The following is a 24,995-nucleotide window of genomic DNA, read 5'->3' on the forward strand; positions in this document are numbered from 1 at the left end:
AATAAACAAACAAACAATCAAAACAGGCAGGGGTCAGAGGCAAAAGAGTAATCCAGGGGTCAGAGGCAAAAGAGTAATCCAGGGAACAGGCAAGAAATCCAAAAAACCAAGCGACATGAAAACAGGGAAAACGCTCAGAAATGCAGTGTGACACAAACAAGACTTCGCGGTGAGTGAATGAATGAACATGGTATAAACAGACAGACTAACAGGATGAGACAGGTGAATGCAATCAGTGAATGAGGTACAGGTGAATGTGATAAGTGATGATGAGTCCGGGCAGTGAGTTATGGGAAATGTAGTTTGTGAGTGAAACATGATAGTCTGGTGTGGAGTGCCCTCTGGAGGCTTTCAAGGGCACTCCAGCTGGTTATCGTTACACCAACATTACATTTTGTTCTTTTTTTTTTTTTTTTTTAGGGTCAGAAGGGTGAACCTGGTCTAATCTATGACTCAAGTGGTAGCCCCATTTATATGGGAGGGCTGGTGAGAAATCTGCGGCTGTCATTCAGATGGATTTGTTTAGAACAGAACTACTAAACATCCATAAGCATTGTTAGACAATTAATGTAGTTACTCTCCGTTTTAGGCCGAGCCAGGACTTCCAGGACCAGAGGGACCTGTGGTGAGTCTTTCTGAGGAATTTGTTTACCTGCACAATGGCCCAATTGAGAAATATAATGATGATTGTTATAGATATGCTGATATATTTTCACTCATTAGGGACCAGTAGGGCCACCTGGACCAAAAGGTGAAATAGGATTACCAGGCAGATCAGTGAGTATCTCTCATGCTGAATCAAAATCAACAACATTTTCTGCAATTTTACATTTTCTGAAAAACATTTTTGAAATAGCAATATTAATTAACTACATGAACTTAGTTTAGGATTAGGGAATGGTTTATGGTTAGTTCATAATAAATTATTAATCTCATGCTGTCTAACTTTTTTACATTTCAACTGGCATAAAATTCAAGTCAAATTTATTTATAAAGTGCTTTCCAGAATACACATTGTTTCAACGCAGCTTTACATTACATACTGTTATTTGTTTTACCATACAGTAAGAATTTAGGTCTGGGCAACATAACGATATATATTAATGATACGAGTGCTCCTCTGGATTAAGATCTAGCTATATTCTATTTATAGTGTTGTTTAACAGACAAATCAGTGCCTTTGAAAACTCATGTGCCCATGATTTTTCAAAGGCAATTAAGCATTTTAAATATTGGTCTGTATTATTATATTAAGAGATTTAAATGTTAGTTGGTTTTGTTGTAAGTGAGAGTAAGCGATTCTCAAAAAGTATTAATGAAAATATGATGATCGTTGTTGCAGATAAAAAGTCTGAAAAGTGTGATACACAGGTAGTGTAAACAGTAGTAGTTCAAACAGGTAGCTGCTAGAAAGTCAACACATAATGGTTTAATAATCAGAGAATGTAAATAAAATAAACTCAAACTTAGCAGAACGGTCCCAAATCCCTCTCATTACTAACACAAAAACACTTCCAGCTGTTTGTTCACTCTGAATGAAACTAGTACATAACATTCTATGCAGTCCCATTATGAATAGTTATAATTTTTAACTGAAATTCAGCATGGTCATGGCCGGAAAAATAAATAAAAGTAATGGGCATGGCCACTTTTAAGTAAGTAACTTAAATTGCCTATAACACGTACTTTTTGTGTACATGTGCAAATATAAGCACCATAAAAGACAAACATAAAAATGGCTCTAACTATTTCCCATTGGTCTAATAAACTTTGTTGCTTGCAACTATATTTTAAATGCATTTTTATAATATTATATTTCTTAATCAGTTTTTGATCATTTGAATAATTTGGTATATTCTTGATTTCACAATATTCTTAATCAAAAAGGGTCGACCTGGTCTAAATGGAAAAAAGGGGGCAAAAGGTGATTCAGGTGGAGGATATGGTAATGACTATCAGGTAAAAATGACTATGTATTTGGTTTTAATTGTTACTATAGAAGTACATATACTATATACAATAGATTTCAAACTGATTTTAGGGACCCCCTGGTCCACCTGGGCCACCTGGGCCACCCGGTCCACCTGGAACTCCAACTTCTTTGGAAAGATTTAATGTGAGTAATGAATATCTTGTAGGTTTGTTTGCTATAAAAATAGCATGTGTACTGGCTCACAGTTTTTAATGTGATCTACTTTAAGGGTTATGATGATGGCAGGTCAAGGTTTCCCTTTGGTGAGTTGAGAATGAATCTGATTTGTCATTTTCCAATCCATATCACATTCTAGTTTAGTATAACATGAATATGTATTTAAAGGACAAGTTCGGTATTTTACACTTAAAGCCCTGTTTACAGATCGTATCTGATGAAATAGAACGGTTAAGATAAAAATTTGGACACATGCTCCTGTCCCGAGAATTGTAGGTTTATTTCGCTTTTGTGGACCTATTTTGCCAAACGCGTCACACCCGTGATTCTTCCGTTGAGAGCTTGAATAATAGACACTCCAGCCCAGTTGGTGGCGATAATGCACCTTTGCCAATTGCAAGCAAACCACGGGCATTTCATTGAATACACAGAAGAAGCAGAAGAAGAAGCGGCGGAGTAATACCGTAAAAGTGCTGCGGTCTCACAGCACGTCCTATTAAGTCAATGGAGTTGGACAAAAACTACGATAAAACCTGTTGGAATGCATCTTTTTCAGCGATTTTTGAGGGAACATATCAGTGAACACCCCTGACCACTCGGTGAGTTTCACGTCTTTGTAAACGAAAGTTTAATGTGTTTTTAGGATGGAATCTTCCAGTGCATATAGACAACCATTGTGGGGGTGGGAAGCGAAATAAACCTAAAATTCTCGGGACAGCAGCATGTGTCCAAATTTTAATCTTAACCGTTCTATTTCATCAGATACGATCTGTAAACAGGGCTTTAAGTGTAAAATACCGAACTTGTCCTTTAAGAATATTTGTTTGTGATGAATCAGTATGCTCTTATTCCAAAGGAATGTAAATCTTCTGAAGAATGTTTAAGTTGCTTTTGGAACAGCTGCTAACTGAATAGATGTAAATATATCTCAAATTTCATTACCTCAGCTATCAAAGGGGACAAGGGTGAAAGAGGAGCATCTGGCATCCCTGGCTTGCCAGGTATGATTTATTGAAGCATCAAACCTTTTTATAGGATATTCAGAGTAGTGAATATTATCTTTTTGTTTTTACTGTGAAATGTGAACATGACTTCATCTATCATGACGTGACTGTCATCGTTATCTGCCGTAGGTCTCACTACCACCTTTGACATTTATACGTTTAAGGTATGATGTTCCTTTACAAAAGTTTTCTGTTTACATGTAGTACTGTTTTGCTGAAAATGTGCAGCACATGGAAAATGTACTGTATTATGTAATATGTTATGCTATAGCATGAGATGAAAGGTGAGCATGGTCCTAAAGGGGAGAAGGGAGAACCAGGAGGAGGTTTCTACGACCCTCGTCATGGTGGATTACAAGGTCCACCTGGAAGACCTGGACCACCGGTGACATAGCACAAACATCCTCTCAGATTCTGAGTTTACCTTTGTTTCTTCTTATCGTCTAAAGTGGCTTACTTGACTAAATGTTAATTTCACTATAGGGCCCTAGAGGTGAATCTATTAGTGGACCTCCAGGTCCCCCTGGGCCTTCTGGAGCCCCAGGAATTGGTTATGAGGGTCGCCCAGGTAGTCCTGGCCTACCAGGTCCACCTGGACCACCGGGATCATTGCTGCCAGGAGCATACAGACCCTCACAAAGTAAGGAATCCACACTGCCACTCAACACATAAAATATATTTTGGGTTCCCAGGGATGCAGATTTGAATCTGACCTGCTTCATGTCCTGATCTCATTTCTTGTCTCTCCCTTTTTCCAGTCTTCTCACTTGCTGTACTGTCCATTAAATGCAAAAGCTCATAAATAAATAAACAACTTTTTCATTTGAACAACTTGATCCTTTAGCAATCAGTATTCCTGGGCCACCTGGACCACCTGGACCTCCTGGACCCCCTGGACATTTATCTCGGGTGAGTTTTCACCGCAGAAACACTGCTTGCTGTCAGTGGGCACACTGATGTAAACATCACTTATCTTTCTTTCAGCAGTTAGTGAGAAGTAATGGTTATTGTCCAAAAGTCCAAAAATAATTATTCTATGGACTGTCACTACATCAATATGGCACTATTAAAAAAAAGTTAGAAATAACATCAAAACACCTCTAATGCACATCTGTAATCTGTCACTTCTAAATGGCTGTGTTCCCAACAAAATGAAAATTGCAAAAGTTATTCCACTATTCACAAATGGAAATAAACATAATTTTACCAATTATAGACCAATTTCATTGCTTCCTCAATTTTCTAAAATCTTAGAAAAAATATTTAATACTCGATTAGAAAAATTGGTTGAAAAATATAAACTGATTAATGAAAGTCAATATGGATTCAGAAGCAAAAGATCTAAATCAATGGCTATAATTGATGCAACAGAAGATTATCAAATGCATTGGACAATAAAACTATTATCATTGGAATATTTATTGATCTGAAAAAAGCCTTTGACACTATCAATCACACAATACTACTCAAGAAACTAGAAAGGTATGGGATACGAGGGGTGGCAGGAAACTGGGTAAAAAGCTACTTAAGGGACAGAATACAATATGTGCAGATGGGTGAGTCCTCATCTAACTGTCATGTAATTTCTTACGGTGTCCCCCAGGGGTCAGTATTGGGCCCTAAATTATTCAACTTGTACTAAGGTGTTTTGTTTGCAGATGACACCGACATTTTCTATTGTAATGACAATTATGATAAGGTTATTAATGTTGTAAATACTGAACTAAGGAATATCAAAAATGGATAGATGAATTATCTTTAAACTTAAATACAACTAAAGCCATATTATTTGGTAATTATAAAACAAAACCGGAAAAGACGATTGAGATAGATGGGATACAAATAAAAAAATGTCCCTAAAATATAAAAAAAATAGGAGTTACAATAGATAATAAACTAACTTGGAAAACTCACATTAGACACATGAAAACCACTTTTTCTCAAATCAAAGTTATTAAAAATACAGGACCTTGTTAAATTCAACAAGGCACAATTCTTATTTAAAGCATTTCACAACCTATTACCTCCTAACATACAAAAGTTATTCACACAGAGAGAGCAGTTGTACAGTTTGAGGAGCTATGAGAACTTTTCATTACCAATGGTCAAAACCACTAGGAGGAGTTTATGTGTGTCTATGCGGGGTAAAACTATGGAATAGTCTGGAGCTCGAACACAAACAATGGCAAAGCATTCACCAGTTTAAAGCAATCTATGTTCAAAGAGGACGGGGCTTAATCGTCTGGTGATGTATTCATAGGCTGTGTTATCTTACCTTGTAGGTATTCTGATTACCATTGTTGGTATTACTATAATTGTTACCTGCGGTCACATATGGTGTGTATTTAAAATATGTTTGTGTTTTTTTCATATGTGTATATATAAATATGTAATTGAGAGTTATGATAACGTTAACAATTAACTACCTTTGTTTTTCTTTTAAATTGTAACAGACCGGGGTGGGTCTAAATAAGTCTGACTTCTTCCCACTCCGTTTCGAGCAATTGATTGATTTATGTTGTTAAAGTAAGGTGAATTTACCTTGTTTTATAGATCTAATCAAATGCTTCTCTATTGCCTTTGTTATATGTCACTATATTGCACTAATGAATTTCATTTCATTTCAACATCAACTTGTTTTCTGAGATAATTAATCTTTTCTAGTTTGTTGGTTTGTTTTCATTTCCTCAGGTTATGGTTTTGAGGTCTTTTGACGCTATGGCTGCATCAACTATTCAGTATCCAGAAGGCACGCTAATCTATGTAACAGACAAGAAAGAACTTTTTATGAGAGAAGAGGATGGTGTCAGAAAAGTCCTGGTAATTGTCTAGGATTTATTTTTTATTTTTGTCTTCATGTAAGAAGAGTACAAACTTAAAGCCCAAAGTATACTTTACTTGTCCATGTTCCAAAAATGTATGTGATAAACACGACCATCCACCCTCAATGTCAAAGCAGCATACTTTGAAAGACTTGTGCACTCAAATGAGCTAGACGGAGCAAAATGCAGAAAATTAAGTATAAAGGGCCTTTCAAATAGATTTAGATTTAGAAAATAGAAAGTATTAATCTCTGCAGATTGAGTGTGCATTTCCCATTCAGTGGGCATTTTCAAACCAACAGGCAAAGCAGATATAGTGGTTTAAAATGCCCATCAGATTGAAAATGTCCACTGAAACACCCATTTTGGTTCTGCAGAGACAAGTATCAAATAGAAGGGTCTGTTAGGTGCGCCAAATGCATCCATCCACTGTTGTGGCTGATGGAGTATACTTTGAAAGGCTTGCATGCTCAACTGTGTATGAGTTGGAAGACATAAAACAAAATATAAAGGGTTAGTATACCCAAAAATTATTCACCCTGATGTCATTCCAAACTCACAAGTCCTTTGTTCATCTTTGGAACACAAATTAAGATATTTTCATGAAATCTGAGAGGTTTTTGAACCCAGAGCAGCGCTTCCAGGTTCTACATCAGAGCGCCGGCTCATTATTGGCCAGCTCCTGCATCAGAATCACACACATGCGTCATGGTGCTCACGTAAATGTTTGGGTGAAATAACACTTTAAGAACAGGAAACAGTCTTACATATTATATTTCCCTTATTCCATAGCATCACATTTGCACTTTTTATTAACCCTTTAACAGTCAGCTTCCTTACTGACCATATAAGGGCGCCTCCATTTTCATATATGTTTTGAGTGATCTGAACCATGTATTTCCATAATTTCATACAATTTATGAAGTATACATCCTATTCAGAAATAGTATGGGTGGTTTGGCAGTATTTGTTTTGATTTTAACCTCTAATAAACATAAAAAGAGCACATACAGTATGTGCGTTATAGCTCGCTGCCGCATCACAAATCGAGAATCCATAATATTTTTCTTTATATTCAAAACATTTTCAGACCTTTTTTTCTCATAAAATGTAATTGGTGTTATCTTTTGAACTCTTGGCATGAAAACAAACTGAGGTTTCTACCAATCTTTGATTTTTCATGTTTATTTCTATTTCAAAATAAAGGCCTAAACACGTCTAATGAATATGAAATACTCTTGTTGCAAATTGATAAATTACTGCTCCTCTGTAATTTATTTTTAAAAACAGCCACCAGATTGTAAGCTTTCAAATGATAAATAGTTTGTCAATATTACTTTAGGTTTTTACTAAGATATTACTTTTCTAAATATCTATGGGCAATTTAATTTGTTAGTGCCATTAGCTGCATTAGCCCTGACGTTTATTACTTGGCATGTATTCTTTTTGTAATTTTCCAAGAATCTATTTGCTGAGAACCTAAACATTTCTGATGTTTCTGGTTGTTTCGTTTCAGCTTGGAGAATATACCCCTTTCCACCGTAGTCTGGTAAGTAACAGAATTAAGTAATTCATCAACCTTAACTTCCTTTGCCCATATGCATTTGACTAACAAGTACTGTAACAATTTAAGCCATGAGTAAATGTGCGGTCACGTTAGCAAAAAAAAAAATCTACATTTCAAGGGCAAAAAAGGTCAATTGGCAATGGTTGATTGATGCAGTTTTGAACTTTGGTAGCTTCAGATTGTCTGATTTGATTTCTGCATGCCTGTAACTGTGCGTGTCTTGTTATTAAACAAACTAACAAGCTTGAATATTAATCATTTGCATAGGTGCATTGTACTAATGGCTCTTACAGCTGCTAAAAAGATTATTGTATTGAGATGAAAACCCGATAATTCACTTCTGTTTAACATTGGATCCTTACATTTCTGGATGTGATTCTTCCAGAGCTATCTACTGCTCGAGTTAATGGTGCAAATTGGTGTAGTTGCGTAATGCAGTCACTGAAAGATTGGTTGAGGTGATGAAAGTGTAGCAATGCATGAAGCACAACTCACATAGAATTCACTTTCAAACTAAGCAGCTTTTTGTTGGTCGAGATGGCACATTTTTGACCAACTTCGAAATCTGCATGGAAAACTTTTCCACCCTCATGCTATTTCCTGTTGAAATGAATGGATTTCACCCACACAATTTTGCCAGGCAACGGTAATGGTAAATGTGACCGGTTGGTTTCTAGAATAAACAGATGGAAGCAGTGGAGCCTCCACAAGTGGTTCACTACTCTCAGGACTACCCCACTACCTCTCGCCCAAGAGCCCCTCCACAACTAGAAGCCCTGTATCCTGTGCCACATGATCCCAGATACCAGCCATCATATGACCCATACCACAGACATACAGATCCACACTCCTTTTCTCCAACTGATCCACGGAACTCGCCATCAGTCGACCCAATTTACCAGCACTATCCTGATTCCAGAAAGCACATTCACGGCAGCCACCCGGATCAGTCTGGCTATCCTGACAGAAGATATGAACGTACGCATCACCTCAGGCCTGTCATTGAAGAAGCCAAGCTTCCAGCTCACACACACACAGCAGGCCATGCAGTAAGCACCTCATCATTTTTTTATGAGGAATAATTGTTTGCTTGTCTATTTATTTTTGCCAATGCACCATGAGGAATGTCCAACAAATTATACTAGGAAGTAATTTCCATCAAACTGTAAACAATCATCAATTGCTAATGGATTTCTGAAAGGCTTGCTTAAGCATTCAAAAAATGTATTTATAAAATAATGTAGAGTAAAACCAGGTGACCTTGGTACCTTGCCTCAAGGTAAAAAAAAGTTGACAATTTAGCAGCATTTTTACCAATTTTAACATATACTATCGTATACTACATAAATGGGAAGACTTGTGGTCTTAGTGTCTTGGTCTATAAGTCCATAGTGTAATTTTAATATAAGTACAAATGCAACATACAGTAAATATATGTTGCGCTAACTGAATATCCCTAGTGTTATTTAGTGAATAATATTGGGATATCAGATCACATATGCGATACCAGATCACAAGGGAAAAGCCAAGAATCTATAACACAATCCCACAGAAATTCTTTAAAATACATTAAAATACTAATCCTTACATTATTTTACTGAGGTACACTACCAAAAAGTTTCAAAAGTTTGGAGTCAGTAATATTTTTTTGAAAGAAAATATATTAAAGGTTAAAGAGGTGGTTGATTATGATTTCACTTTTCTAACTTTAGTTAGTGTGTAATGTTGCTGTTTGAGTATAACATGTTGAGAAGAGGAAGAGTTGTTGTAGTACAACTCATTTGTGAGTCTGCTCAAGCTGTCGCATCTGTCTTTTCACATGCAATACAGTACGTAACTCAAATGCAATAGCATGTCACTCTGTAGGCATCTTACAACAGTTTCCACATGAGCGATTTTATAGATTATCATGACAGAATATGCTAATCCATGACTTGAAGATAGTTAACTCCACATCAGCAACATAAATTCATCAACTAACCATTCAGAAATGTCCTGTTGCATTCTACATATTGTCACTTTTTCTTGAGTCTCTCCATCATTGTCCGATTCCAGTTTAAACATAAAAGGCAGAACAGTTTCTGACATTTTAGTGCTTGTCTGTGAGGTAATCGGAGCTGCTAACACACAAGCTCTTGAAGCTCCGCCCTCTGTGCTGGGAGCAGCAGCTCATTTGCATTTAAAGGGACACGCATGAAACGACACGTTTTTACTGACCCTCAAAAAGGGACCACTTTAACATGCTGTAAAAAAATATCTGTGGGGTATTTTGAGCTAAAACTTCACATACACATTATGGGGACAACAGAGACTTATTTTACATATTGTAAAAAGGGGCATTATACCACCCCTTAAAATATAAAATTATTGAGTAATGACTGCTGAAAATTCACCTTTTCCATCACAGGAATAAATTGTTTTTTGTTTTGTTTTTATATGTAACACTTTATTTTAAGGTGACGTAGTTACATGTTACTATACTTACTATAATAAAAACAATAAATTACTCATAATTACAAGTAACTAACCCTAAACCAAAACCTAACCATAACACTAAAGTAAGTACATGTAGTTAATTCACGAGTTCACACTTACATATAATTTGAAGGGGTAAAGTTTAATGCGTATTTGGCGTGCTGTCCGGAGGGAGGGCTCCGAGCTCGGAGTTTGGCCCGAACCCAGAGGACTCCCCCCGTATGTAAGTGTTTAGGACTAGAAGGGTGGAGAAGGGGTGGTGGAGGGATGCTGCTAAACTGTCAATGGAATGAGGTGTGACTGCTGAGTATATATACACCTCTTACCATTGATTGCTGAGTGCTCTCCACTTGTGTTAATTATCTGAACGTCCTCCTCCCGAACCTTGTTAATAAAACATCATTTAATATTACTCACTTATTTAATTACAATTTAATTACGTTATACTGTATTATTATGACTATATCTTTTAAATTGTAATATTTCACTTTCTTTTTTTTTATCAAGAGACTTCTTTTTTTCTTTTTTTAATCACCAACACCAAACTTTTGAATGGTAGCATAAAAAATAGAGCATGACAGAAAATATACAAACCATTGGTTAAAGTGATGGATCAGAACTATTTGTAGCAACCTTTTTATTCCAAATGATTTGTTTCAGTCTTCAGACAACTAGTATTAATTGTCACATTTATTTAGGCTTATATAGCGCTTTATAAAAATACAGAACGTTTCAAAGCAGCCGAGTAATAAACAAGAAAATAATAGTATTAATGTTGCAAAGTTCTTTAATTATGAAATGAATACAATTTCATTTCATTTCTGTAAAACAGCTTTAAAAAAAAAACAACAATAGTCATTATTAAGCTCAATTTAGTTCAATGTTCATTCAGTTTAATTCAATTACACTAAAAAGCAGCTCTATACCGAAGATAATATTGTCATTATTCAACTCAGGTCAGTTCAGCGTAACATAAAAAAATAAAATAAAATAAAAATATTCAAGCATGTATTTACACTAACAAACAAAAATAATTCTATTCACATTTATTTGTATAAAGCGCTTTTCACAATACACATCGTTTCAAAGCAGCTTTACAGAAAATGCATGAGTCCACATTACAATTTAGTGTGATCTGTTATCAGAGGTAACTGTCTAAGTTATGTATTTCAGAAATGTACATATACAAATCACAGTTAGCTAAAAATTACAAACAATGTAATAAGTTATTGAAGTAATGAATACTTGATTGTTAACAAATGATAATGACATTTGTAGCATTGGTGCATAATTGGGAATTTGTTAACAATAGAAAGTGCTGAAGGTCAGCTGATGTCCTTTTATATAATCTATATTGTTTGTAATATAAACTTATTGTCAAGTTATCTTATAATAATGATCTGTTTTGTCACCCTAGCTGCATCTGATTGCTCTCAACTCACCCCAACGGGGCGACATGCGGGATATTAGAGGTGTAGACCACCAGTGCTTCTTACAGGCCCAAGCAATTGGGCTCAAAGGAACATTCAGGGCTTTTCTTTCATCCCGGTTACAGGATCTACACAGTATTGTTCGAAAGAATGACAGGGATCTGTTTCCTATAGTAAACCTTCAAGTAAGATCCTTCATTTGTCACAAAAGCTTTTTTTTTTTACAGTTAATACTGTAGTCTTTTATAAAGCTGTTTAATATCTTCACCACAGGATGAGGAATTATTCAGCAACTGGGAGTCTATCTTTAGTGACTCAGAGGGCAGGTTGAATGATGATGTGCGCATCTACTCGTTTGATGGTCGAGATGTTCTCAATGATGATGCCTGGTAAGGGGGTCTAAGACACATTCCTTAACAACTAACCTTAACAGAAATGCTTAACCTGCCATTTTTTTTCTCCATAACCACTTTAATAGGCCAGAGAAGATGGTATGGCATGGATCAAGCACTGGTGGAAACAGGCAAACAGACAGCTACTGTGAAACGTGGAGAACCGGTAGTCATGCCGTCACTGGCATGGCTTCCTCTCTCCAAGATGGCTACCTACTTCAGCAGTTGCCACGTCGCTGCGACAGCTCTTTTATCGTACTGTGCATTGAGAACAGCTACATTGCTGAGTAAACCAAAAACGTGTGTAAGACCAAAATTTGCCTTGAGTCACACCACAAACTGTATGTATGTTCATCTACATGTATTTTAATTTTTTATGTATTAACTGCTGTGTGACAGCTATCAGTATATCAAAAGATATACATAGCTCCTCCTTACACCATAAGCTTTACAACAAACATTTTATCATTGCAGAAAATATGCAATTTAGAAACATTTAGACTAAATTCACAGTTTTATATTTTTTTAATAAAAATGTACGTTGTTGTATTTTCGCACATAACAGGGTGATATAAAACACACTAAGTCAAAAACAACTTTTCAAATACATCTGGTTTTAAAATGGATGTTTTGTAGTGCCTTCACAATGTCTTGCCAAAACACCAACATTTTAATAACTAATTCTCTTTAAACTACTTTGTTGTCATTACCATTACCATTTTCATTCATATTACTATTTAAATGATTTTATATAAACCTATCTATGTAACCTTTCTACATTTTTATACTTTGCAAATCAATCACATCAAACATTCCATGATTGTAATGCAAAAAGACTAGTTTACTTTCTCTAAAGAAAGATGACTTCATAAAAATAGGTAAATCATTGTTAGTTTTTTAATACAATTTATTTTAATTTTTTACACATAACTCGAACACAATTTTTTAAAAGTTTTAGCCCATTGCAGTCTCTCTATTCTACCACCGCCTGCTGTATTCTAAAGTTCTAATGTGACCACTAAAAATAAATCTCAAAAAGCCATTTTTACTTTTATTTACTGCATTTTCAATGGCACTTACATTAATAAATAAAAAAATATATAAATACAACCTATGTTTTACATGTCACTGGTTGTTTCACTCTTAAAAATTCTGTAATATTTATTTGGAAAATAAAGTCATTATTGTTATTGGTTTCTTACTGGTCATACCGATCCCTATCATTGGAACAATAGTGTGCAGTGCTGGTCAAAATTATTTGCCCCCTTAGTAAATATGATCAAAGATGGCAGTAAAAAATAAATCTGCATTGTTAATCCTTTTGATATTTTATTTTAAAAAATACAAATACAAAAAAAAGAATTGCAAAAATCTAACCTTTCACTGATGTAAAATAATTGAAACTGGGAGGGAAAATCACATTATGAAATAAATGTTTTTCTCCAAAACACGTTGGGAACAATTATTTGCCCCCTTTTATTAAATACTTTTTGCAACCTCCTTTTTCCAAGATAACAGCTCTGAGTCTTCTCCTATAATGCCTGATGAGTTTGGAGAACACCTGACAAGAGATCAGAGAGCATTCCTCAATACAGAATCTCTCCAGATCCTTCAGATTCCCAGATCCATGTTGGCGCTTCTTCTCTTCAGTTCACTGTCAGGTTTTGATTTTTTTTTATCTGTTGGTATTTGATGGAATCCATGATGCCATGTATCTGAACAAGATGTCCAGGACCTCTGGCAGAAAATCAGGCCCACAGCATTAAAGATACAGCAGAGTATTTCATTTTACACATGGGCTACTTTTTTATCCCTGTGTGCACCAAACCCATAATAAGTGTTTGCTGCCAAAAAAAGCTAATTTTTTTGTTTCATCAAAAAATGTGTAATGTGATTTTCCCCCCACTTTCAATTATTTTACTTAAATAAAAGGTTAGATTTTTATTTTTTAAATAAAATATCAAAAGGATAAACAATGCAGATTTATTTTTGATCTTATTTACCAAGAGGGCAAATAATTCTGACCAGCACTGTATATGTAACAATATTGCCAGTTACTCTTGTCTAATTAGGTCTACCTGTAAAAAGCCAAAGCATGAGCCACCATTGTGTCTCCAAGCAACACACAGTAGTGTGGTTTTGTTACTGAATGAATCTGTTTTTTCGTGAATGATTCAATAACTAGCTCATAACACAAAAAGGCACTTGGTGCCATAATTATGTAATGGTAGAAAGCGAGTTTGAGTCTAGACCCCTCACTTCAGCCAGGCATACACCTAATTTATATCTCAACCTTTATGAGAGATATAGTTATGCACCATTCCAGTCATGTCTGCCAAAATTGCAACCAATTGTTTGGATAGCTACTTCTGCAACTATAAAAATAAAGATCATTTATACAAACACCAGGTGTCTTTCATTTGTTTTCCTTGTTTCCACCTTGGGATACATGTTCTGATATCAATCAGCTTCAGCTTTACCAGACAGCAATCGGCATTTCATTTAAAACTACCTCTATTACTCCTGTCAAGAGTGGAACAAGACAGAACAACCTACTTATTATTTTTATTTAAACATTTTCCTTTAAGTTTAAACATTGTCTTAGTAACATGTTCAATTACTTAGTTTATTATATTAACACTTGACTTCTATTACGCATGCAGTGACTAATATTTAGTCTTTTGTGTTTTAAATCTGGTTTCTCTCAAGATTTCTTCCCTTTATTACATAGACATGGCGTTTTTTGTCCTTGCCATTGTCACCTTAAGCTTGACTGCAGTTGTTGAATATTAAGGCATATTTTTCTCTAAAGCTGCTTTTAAGCAATATGGGATTTAAAATTGTAATACAAATAAAAATTACTTAAAACTTTTAATTTAATAATTTATTTGTAATTATACATGGTCTGGAGATCCTAAAATGTGATCACACTACAATATATATATATGTATATAAAAAAAAAACAGTAGTATCAATTTTAAAATACAGTAGAACTAAGCAAGTGTCCTGTGTACAATACAATCTTGTTTGTGTGAAATTTTGGTAACACTTTACAATGTCTCATTTGTTAACATTAGTTAATGTATAAACTAACATGAACTAACAATGAGCATTTGTTGCAGTATTTATTAGACGTATTGGACATTCTTAGTTCGTTAACTAATTTAGTTAACTAATGAAAAAGTGTTACCGAAATATCTTTTATACAGGTTCTATAAAGATGTTCACATTGAAAAACATGGCAAGTTACTTAGCATAATTTTTCCTTTGTCAATAAAAATATTTCCAAAAGAACTAAAGTATCAAACTATGCATGTCACCAAGCATTGCACAGAATTGAGCAACAGTGTGAATGCAGCAATTTTCTGTTCAAAAAACTGTTTGGAACATTCAGTTATCACTCCACGTTTGCTCCACTATGGGTTATCCATTTCCCACTCCTGCGTACTGGTGAGCAGAACCCATTTCTGAGTGATTCTGGAGCCAAATAAAAGACTGGAGGCAAAAATCCCACACCTCTAACTCCCCCAGTTAGCTTCCACTGGATACTGATCACATATTCTAAGGACATATACTAAATATCAGCCTGGAACACAGCTTGGCCAATCAATTAACAGAATTACAACTGTTGTGCAATAATAATTATTTAAACTTTAATATTTAGCTGCAAACAATACTGGCATCACTGTACTCTGAAGTTATAGAGTAATCCTTGCCATGTTTGGCTTCCAAACATTCCTTATAAAATTATTTTATTAACCCTGACAAAGATAACTTTATAACATGACAAACAACAAAAGACATCCAGATCTGACAATATCTTGATCCGAAAATGTACAATTAGATTTTGATGAGGTTTAAAAAAAAATCTATTGCTATTCCTAACAATTGAACTAAATGTTATGTTTATAAAATGATGAAACCAGGACTATTCATACTTAAAATAATAAAATGTTCTGATTTTGAAGTAACAGTTAAAGAGATGGAGAAACTCCACCTGTAGGCACAATTCCTCTGAATCTCATGTCTTGATGCTGGCTCCATTATGTGCGGTTGTGCCGTCACTGGCAACTGATGCCATGGGACTAAGTTCAGTGGCTATTGGTACTTCCGTAGCCTCCTGTCCTGATCTTTGATTTCGGTAATGGGACGTGATGATAAAGGCACTACATCCCAGATAAATCACAGTCAACAGAGTGAAGTAAAAGAAATAAACAAAAAACTGCAAGAGAAAGAGAAAAAAAAAGAATCAGGCCAAAATCATTCTGCATTATGTTATTGTAATTTCTTCTTTTTTTAAACGCTAGCCTAGGACCCTTTTCTCAATACTTGGGTCACTTTTTCAAAACTCTTGGTCAATGTTTATATGTGAATAAAATAATAAATTCAATCTGTTCATCATATAGTTTTACGATCTTTATGAAGTTTTTGAAGCATCAAACTGGTAGCCTAGTTGTGTGGACTGTAAATGGAGGGACAGAAAGCTCTCAGATTAAAAAAAAAATAATCTTAATTTGTGTTCCAAAGATGAATGAAAGTCTTACGGTTTTGGAACAACATGCAGGAGTATTGACAGAATGTTCAATTTTGGGTAAACTAACCCTTTAAACATAAGTTTAAATTAGCTTTACCCCTACACCGGTGTTTGTCTTTCAATTTCAAAACCCTCTATACAAAAGGGGGAAAACTTAATTAATTTTTGAATTGTTTAATTTTGAATTGTAATGTAAACAATGACCATGTAACATATACTGCAGTGTATTTTGAACTGTAGGGAGGTTTCATTATTGTTTTGTGAAATTATTTTACAAAAGAAATCATTGTGTAATGCTACATGTTTTAAAGGTCATTGTTTATGGTTTATGACAAAGTGTGTTTGTTGGGTGATAACCTTTGCTAGTGTTATGGAAGAATGAGTTGATTTGAGACACGTATGAAGTGTTTTGGTAGTTTTAGAGCATTTTGATTGTGAAATCAACTGATGTGCCAAGCTGAAAGTTAGTAAAGGGAACTGTGTGAAGAGTTTTGAAAAAATGACAAGTATTTAGGTCCTGAATAGAATGTCCTGTTTATCTGTGTGTAACTATTAACAGAAGTCAACCTAGAATGTTACACACCTGAGAATGAACATCCAAACCCAATCCACTCTTATCAACCACAATTATAGTGATGACCGTCTTCAGAACTGTTCCAAGAAAAGTGTTTACTCCAAACACTAAAGCACACAATTCTTTAGTGAGAGAGGAGGCAATCTGGAAACTGAAAGGAAAAAACACTAAATGAACTATTTATGGACAAAATGCAGAGAACAGACATCTGGATAATTGTAAAAAAAAATAAAAAAAAAAATAAAAAAGTGTATATTCTTTAAATGGTTTAATTTCCTTAGTGTTTTTCTTTTAGCTTCATCAAAAGCTCCACATTTCAAACTACAACAAACTTCAAGTTCTTGCTCTCTGTGAAATAAATGTTTTTACAGGTGCATACAACTCATCTCCTCAGTCAATTCAAAACATTTTATGCAATATGCGCCATCATTTTTTAACAAAAAAACATCTTTTACATACATTTAATAATAAAATTAAACAAATAGCTTAAGATCACTCACATGGCAATAGGCACAAGGAACTGGTACAAGCCTCTGAAAAGGGCATATGACGCATAGCAAACCCAGATATTTCCTGTGATGCCCATGAGAAGCAGTAGACCGGCCTGTGCCCCAGTAATCAATCCAATCACCAGTTCAGACCACAGATTCCATCGAATTTTCACATAGCCTGCTGCAAATGACGCGATTGCACCTATGGAGCACATGAAGTGTGATTGTCATGTAATTATCATGCTGATTAACAAACGTCTATTCTCACCAAGACCAAATTTGTGCATGAAAATCTGAAAAATTGTTTGCAAATATTTTTCAACTTGTGTGTCATTTACACCATAGGTTCTTCATTCCTTGTCATGGAGAGTTGCTTTCCTGCCGAGTATAGCTCCAACTCTGATTAAATGCACCTGAATCAACTAAAAACTCAGCAGGGAAGTGGCTTTCCAGCACTAGGAATAAGGAATCCAGGTTGACATGTTTTTGTTGTTGTTGTTTTTGTGTTTGCCAAGCACGTGTCATGCCCAAGCTCAAAGGTTGAGGAACATGAACTTTGCTTGTTCTCGCCAAATAGTAAACCATCAAGTATCATGTAAACCTCAATTAGGATTTTGATTCATGCGGAAAAGATCAAACGTCAAGATACTAGTAAAAAAAAAAAAAAACTGTAGGTCACAATGACTTGCGTTGGGAACTCTGATGACCCATTATTGCTAGTATAAGCAAGCAGATAATTATTGGCCGATAAATGGCTATTATTATAAATCCATAGTATTTTGTTTAAAAAAAAAAAAGAATTACAACAAACAAAAATCTAAAACTTTATAGTTTATCAGCTAAAGTGGTTTAATTATCGCCCGATGCAATTGAAAATACATAGTTTGATGTACTTTTAAGAAATAAACATAACTCATGTTGTACTACTACACAGTGCTGGTCAGAATTATTTGCCCCCTTGATAAATATGATCAAAGATGGCTGTAAAAAATAAATCTGCATTGTTTATCCTTTTGATATTTTATTTTTTAAAAATGCAAAAATCTAACCTTTCATAGAAGTAAAGAACTGAAAGTGGGGGGGAAATCACATTATGAAATAAATGTTTTTCTCCAAAACACGTTGGGAACAATTTTTTGCCCCCTTTTATTAAATACTTTTTGCAACCTCCTTTTTCCAAGATAACAGCTCTGAGTCTTCTCCTATAATACCTGATGAGTTTGGAGAACACCTGACAAGAGGTCAGAGAGCATTCCTCCATACAGAATCTCTCCAGATCCTTCAGATTGCCAGATCCATGTTGGCGCTTCTCCTCTTCAGTTCAGCTCACTCATTTTCTATAGGGTTCAGGTCAGGGACTGGGATGGCCATTGCAGATGCTTGGTTTTGTGCTCAGTGACACATTTTTGTTTTGATTTTGATGTTTGTTTTTGGATCACTGTCCTGTTGGAAGATCCAAACATGGCCCGTTATAAGATTTCTAGCAGAGGTTGTCAGGTTTTGATTTTTTATCTGTTGGTATTTGATGGAATCCATGATGCCATGTATCTGAACAAGATGTCCAGGACCTCTGGCAGAAAATTAGGCCCACATCATTAAAGATCCAGCAGAGTATTTCATTTTACACATGGGCTACTTTTTTTATCCATGTATGAAGCAAACCCATGTTAAGTGTTTGCTGTCAAAAAGCTCTTTTTTTGTTTCATCTGGCCATAGAACGTTAGAAAAGTAACTGACACTACTGGAACTTCAAACGGGACAGGTTCTATGGTCAAATGAAACAAAACAAAAAAAGAGCTTTTTGGCAGCAAACACTTAACATGGGTTTGCTTCATACATGGATAAAAAAAGTAGCCCATGTGTAAAATGAAATACTCTGCTGTATCTTTAATGATGTGGGCCTAATTTTCTGCCAGAGGTCCTGGACATCTTGTTCAGATACATGGCATCATGGATTCGATCCAACAGATAAAAAATCAAAACCTGACAACCTCTGCTAGAAATCTTATAACGGGCCATGTTTGGATCTTCCAACAGACAGTGATCCAAAAACAAACATCAAAATCAAAACAGAAATGTGTCACTGAGCACAAAACCAAGCATCTGCAATGGCCATCCCAGTCCCTGACCTGAACCCTATAGAAAATGAGTGAGCTGAACTGAAGAGAAGAATCGCCAACATGGATCTGGGAATCTGAAGGATCTGGAGAGATTCTGTATGGAGGAATGCTCTCTGACCTCTTGTCAGGTGTTCTCCAAACTCATCAGGCATTATAGGAGAAGACTCAGAGCTGTTATCTTGGAAAAAGGAGGTTGCAAAAAGTATTTAATAAAAGTGGGCAAATAATTGTTCCCAACGTGTTTTGGAGAAAAACATTTATTTCATAATGTGATTTTTCCCCCACTTTCAATTCTTTTACTTCAATGAAAGGTTAGATTTTTGCTATTTTTTTTTAAATAAAATATCAAAAGGATAAACAATGCAGATTTATTTTTTACAGCCATCTTTGATCATATTTACAGAGGGGGCCAAAAATAATTCTGACCAGCACTGTAAATGCAGAGCAGTTATCATTACACTCACACAGCAACTCACAATGACTTGCCCTCTTAAAACAAAACGCATAAGTGCTAAAGTGGAAATGAAACAGAAGTAGCAACAGATCTTTGATTTCATATTGTGACGTATATACCAGTTTTTCAACAGATTACCAAAAAAGAAAAACATGTTGGATGGGTACTTGATTCTATACATCGGTTAATTGCATGAAGGCAGATCTGAATGCAAACTTGCAATCAAATGTAAGAAAGGGCCTGGGTTTAATCATACTAAATGATTGTAGAAGTATGGCATAACATCATAGGACATTTTGATTTAAAATGATCAGATCAAAACATATGCATGGGTGAATTGTTCACAATAAGATCAATAAAATTAATAAAGAAATAGATAGGGTGAATTTTTATTTAATGCCGACTTTTTTATCTTTGCCATAACTTTGCCATCCCAATAATTTTGTGTAAGATAATGACAAAATAAATCAAAAAGTGTTTTGGAGGCTGATAACTGATATATCTTCACATCTTTCATTTTGAACACCGGTTTAAGTATGCAGTGTTTAAGTAAGTACATTTATTTCCACACTGAAATAAATCAACAGTTGGTAGGCAGTACCCTTGTCAACAAAATGTTTATTCGTTTGCTTAAAGGGATAGTTCACCCAAAAATAAAAATTGTGTTGAATGATAAACCAAACAGTTGATGGACCCCATTGACTTTCATAGTATTAGTTTTTCCATCCTATGGAAGTCAATGGTGCCAATCAACTGTTTTGTTACTGACATTCTTCAACATATCTTTTTTTGTGTTCATCAGAATAAATAAATTAATACAGGTTTGGAACAACTTGATGGTGAGTAAATGCTGACAGAATTTTTTAACTATCCCTTTAAGAAATCAGAGTGGATGCTACTTAAAAAAAACTGATTATGTGGTTGAGATTATTTGTTGTTGTTTTAATTCAACAAATATAGCAACAACAACAAGATATAATCCGTCTTACCTAATAATGTAGAGGCAGCTTCAACCGCTCCATTGTAGACGTGCTTGTTTTCTATGGCAGGGTATACTTTATTCCACAGGATATGCACATAAAACACAACTAAATAGTAACCAGTGGAGTTGAACACCCACCACAAGCTCCAAAGCCTTAAACTAGGGACCTTCACAACATTCTTTAACTCCTTCAACATCTGAACAAACACCGAATTTGCCCAGGAGAGGGAATTGTGGCTAGTGCCCAGTGCTGCCACACTGCCATCCTTCTTTTCTGGATTAATTCTGGCCAATTCTGATTGAGCTGCTTCCTTCCTCTCCTTCTCTAGACGGGCTTGATTGAAAAACAGGCTACGTTTGGGCCATGGCAAGCAGAAGGACAAGAGTAGCCCAAAAATGACAAAACCCAAAGAGACCTTGCTTAACGTCATGTATGATACATTCCCTAATGACAAACACATCTGACCCAGCACAGAGCTTGTGAAGACTCCCATGAGCACAGCTGAGCGGGAGTAGCTGGCGACACGCTGGTAAACATTCGCTGGTACTAGCGAGAATATGTAGGAGGAGTATGCCACACGGGCAGCCATGGTGATGCCGTAAAAGAACTCCATAAACTGCATCTCCAGCAACGAGTAGCCCAAAAGCAGCAAGAGCCAAATGGAAACATGACTCAAGCTCTGAAGGATCAGCACAGGTTTGTAGCGTAGATAATCTGTCAGCAGAAACACAGGCACCAGCACAGCCATATAGGAATATGTGAGGACCGGGGTGATTTCATTGGTAACCTGAAAAGATATCAGAAAGTCATTGTTACATCTTATATGGGGTAGAGGGAGAGCAGGGATATTTTAATGTTCAAATGTAACATCATTAATAACATAATCGACAATGCACTTACCTCCACCACCAGGAGTTTACAGTGTGAAACATCAGATTTCGAATTATACCTCATCAGACCCTATTTTCCTCATCAGACTTTTTCTTACTTGCTGTGTGTTCACATACTGTGTTGTTTTATGTATGTACAGATATGTAATAGTATGGCCCCGTAAAAATGGTACCCTTAACATTAGCAGTCTTCCTACAAGTCAGCAGTTTCACAATGTAGTGATTGTGAAACAACATTGTTTCAATGTCGCTTTGACTGTCAAGAAGAAGTCTGCAGCTGAGCTCGCTTCAGTGCAGGCTTGAATAACTTTTTGTTCACGTTTTGTATTGAATAACATTAGTATGTTCATATAAAATAATTCACATTTATGGAGCTTTTTCATTATGGTTACATTTATTGCATACCATTATTACAATTAGCCTATACAGAATAAATGTAACATCAGCCTTTGTGTACTTCTAGTTTCATTGTATTTGACTCGTTTGAGTTATACATTTTACTGACACGGGTAATACTGTTGATACAGTTGTGGTTAAACTTCACATCGACAGGCTAAATATTTTCTGAACAAATAAACAAAAATCAAATGAATGATCCCTACTCTGCCTAATGCAAGACATGCATTTAATCACCTTAGCAAGCAGACTGAACATTTTTTCACTTTTTTGTCTAATCAGATACATAAGTATGACTTATATAACAGTTTTTGGGTGTTCTTTTAGTTAGTTAAGCATTTTGAACATGTAATAAAATATATAATGTGAAAGAGAACTTGGGCTAAACAGAAGTGTCTTAATCTATGACACAGACACTGGGCTGTAAACAGATAAAATATGGCACTTGGTCTACTTTGCAGTGGACAATTCGCATACAGATATTCTCTGCATGTGGTTGACTAATGTTATGGCTTTTGTCAAATAATTGGCACTGACCTTACTAAAAAACATTCAGTTAGAGCTTTATAAATTCATTTTATAATTCAGGATTTAGAAGTGTTTACAAAAAAAGACATTATGTGGTTAATTAATAACTCTAATGACTGGGCATGATCTAGGTCCTTCCTCAAAGGCAAAGCAAATCTGACCCACTGTGGAGGAATGTGAACTCTGACCACATTCACATGGTTTGCCAGAACCCAGCAGCTGTGTCAGAGTTTTAAGACCAAGTTACACAAGCATAACTGTGTATAAACTAAGTATTGGCAACAAAATAAATACATACTGTAGTACGTAAACAGTATCTCAAGTTTCAGTGTTTACAAAATTGAAAACAAACAAACAAACAGTATGTTTTATCAGATTGAATAAAGTCACTCAAACAATTTCAGATTTTTTTTGTGTTTTTTTCACAAACTAGAATAAGATTAGAATAAAAGTAGAATAGCACCAGACCTGATCTCTAGTGAAGTTCTTCTCTGTACTGAGCAGGTATGGTGTGATAAAAGGCTCTCCAGGCTTCAGCTGCACCATGAAGCCATAGAAGCAAAGGTAAACAACGGACCATATCCATGAACTGGTCTTCTGCGTTTGGGTTTCCAGGTCTTCCTTGGTTTCAAGGATGACTAACTCGGTAGCCACATTTTCCACAGTGTGTCCATTGTAATCAGTCTTCATTTCCTCCTTACCATCCTCTGTCCTTTCATTGCATATAATCACTTCCACCATGTTACAGCAATACAACTGATGTTGTAAAGCTGAATTATTTAATTATGTAAAAATGCAGAAGGAATGTTAATGTCCAAGTTAATAGCTGAAGGTTTAGCAGTTTAACAGAGCTCACAGACTGGTAAAAACCAAGCGACTGCACTAGCCAGTAAATCCTAAGATATGCGCCGTGTTAACTATTACTGGGAGCTGAGAGGACACTTTCATAATGATACAGCAATGTGTTAAACAGCTACAAGCTAACATTTTTTTCTGTGCAAGCATTCACCTTTGCTCAACGTCCAGGTTCCAGCACCTTCAAAAGTGCTACCAAACTGGAACGAACATTGTGATTCTGTAAAGAAGCACAAAGTAAATCAAATTGTTAGTTTGATTTTTATAAAGAAATGTATAGTTAATAGATTTAAATTTAGTATATAGATTGGTCTGTGATTTTCTTGTTCTTGGGTCTTTAATAACTAAACAATAAATAGTAAACAATATAGACCAAACTTAAGTCTCTTCAAGACAGCATGAACAGTCAAAGGAGTTTGGAGTTATTGGCTCTAATTACTGTAAACGTGCAGTAACACACTGAGTGATAGCACTTTATTTTACAGTCCTGTTCCTCATGTACATATGAGAACTCAGCAGCTAGTATACTAGCATATGTACAATTGCAATAACTTGGTACTGACTCTGAACCTACCCCTAAACCTAACCTTAATCCATGTAGTAACCTTATATTACCAAGTACTTTCTTGGGGAAGTACACTGTAAGTACACGTAAGTGCTCAAACTGTAAAATAAAGTGCAACCCACTGAGTAAATTGCATTTATTCACAAATCAAATGTCTAACAGCGCAATGTCAGCTCTAATACACATCTAACGACGACCAAGTCTGCTTGTTAATGGTTAACAAAATGTCGTACTCTCTTGATATTGTTTGCATATAATCCTACTAATGTTCAAGTATGCATGGAGCTGATTCGAGCTAAACTTGCCTGTTGCTTTTCCTGCGGTCAATTTAAACCCTTTAGTGCTGAGCTAATAATCTTTGAGACTGAAAATATTATAGTGTAAGTTATTTATGCACAGCGCGACAGACTTTAACCCATCAGAACAGGATGACAACACGTAACGTTACCAATTTTGTCACTGAGAACCGGTCGGTCTAAAATCCACGAGACACATGCATGCCTGTCGCGCGCGAATAACTCCCACTGATCTGCGCAAGCGCATGCGCACCGGATGTTTATCTTAACTTGATGAACGAATCGTACTTTTGAGTCGGATCTTTTTAATGAACATTTCACAAAAACAAAACTGGTCTGAATGATTCGTTCTGAATGAATCGGTCTCGAGTAAACTGACACTGAACCGATGTCTCTTCTCTGTCTCTGGGGAGTTTCATGAATCCCACTCTTATTTCCACTAAAATATTTGTCTTATCAATAATGAGTCA

At 35.5% G+C, this 24,995-nt stretch overlaps 2 protein-coding genes and 1 long non-coding RNA gene across 4 annotated transcripts in view; 2 read left to right on the top strand and 1 right to left on the bottom strand.

The window, feature by feature from the left end:
* The window catches only part of col18a1b (collagen type XVIII alpha 1 chain b), a 74,493-nt gene extending 60,249 nt beyond the window's left edge, over positions 1 to 14,244 (top strand). Inside the window, exons 25-41 of the mRNA XM_082136697.1 lie at positions 421 to 486; positions 590 to 625; positions 724 to 777; positions 1,888 to 1,959; positions 2,042 to 2,116; positions 2,202 to 2,235; positions 3,097 to 3,150; positions 3,283 to 3,317; positions 3,425 to 3,538; positions 3,637 to 3,793; positions 3,998 to 4,062; positions 5,845 to 5,973; positions 7,492 to 7,524; positions 8,220 to 8,591; positions 11,435 to 11,632; positions 11,721 to 11,836; positions 11,926 to 14,244. Coding sequence (XP_081992823.1) covers positions 421 to 486; positions 590 to 625; positions 724 to 777; positions 1,888 to 1,959; positions 2,042 to 2,116; positions 2,202 to 2,235; positions 3,097 to 3,150; positions 3,283 to 3,317; positions 3,425 to 3,538; positions 3,637 to 3,793; positions 3,998 to 4,062; positions 5,845 to 5,973; positions 7,492 to 7,524; positions 8,220 to 8,591; positions 11,435 to 11,632; positions 11,721 to 11,836; positions 11,926 to 12,130 — 1,815 coding nt within the window. The 3' untranslated portion in view covers positions 12,131 to 14,244. The remainder of the gene's footprint in view (positions 1 to 420; positions 487 to 589; positions 626 to 723; positions 778 to 1,887; positions 1,960 to 2,041; positions 2,117 to 2,201; positions 2,236 to 3,096; positions 3,151 to 3,282; positions 3,318 to 3,424; positions 3,539 to 3,636; positions 3,794 to 3,997; positions 4,063 to 5,844; positions 5,974 to 7,491; positions 7,525 to 8,219; positions 8,592 to 11,434; positions 11,633 to 11,720; positions 11,837 to 11,925) is intronic.
* Positions 14,245 to 14,705: 461 nt separating this feature from the next.
* Positions 14,706 to 24,776, bottom strand: slc19a1 (solute carrier family 19 member 1). 2 transcript variants are annotated; one of them, XM_082136897.1, is made up of 6 exons: positions 24,678 to 24,776; positions 23,278 to 23,884; positions 21,002 to 21,782; positions 17,448 to 17,640; positions 16,957 to 17,098; positions 14,706 to 16,061 (listed from the first exon to the last, which is right to left on the bottom strand). In XM_082136897.1, exons 2-6 carry the CDS (start codon positions 23,548 to 23,550, stop codon positions 15,861 to 15,863), a joined length of 1,590 nt encoding a protein of 529 aa, XP_081993023.1. In that variant the 5' UTR covers positions 23,551 to 23,884; positions 24,678 to 24,776; the 3' UTR covers positions 14,706 to 15,860. The 2 variants fall into 2 exon arrangements, with proteins under 2 accessions (XP_081993023.1, XP_081993024.1); XM_082136898.1 differs by having other exon boundaries at positions 24,535 to 24,744.
* LOC309474534 lies at positions 17,647 to 19,891 on the top strand. Its single transcript, XR_014197371.1, has 2 exons — positions 17,647 to 19,087; positions 19,476 to 19,891. It is a non-coding gene; the product is annotated as an uncharacterized lncRNA (long non-coding RNA).
* Positions 24,777 to 24,995: the final 219 nt, after the last annotated feature.

This window comes from Leuciscus leuciscus, assembly GCF_965113295.1.
Source record: "Leuciscus leuciscus genome assembly, chromosome: 14".
Lineage (NCBI taxonomy): Eukaryota > Metazoa > Chordata > Actinopteri > Cypriniformes > Leuciscidae > Leuciscus > Leuciscus leuciscus.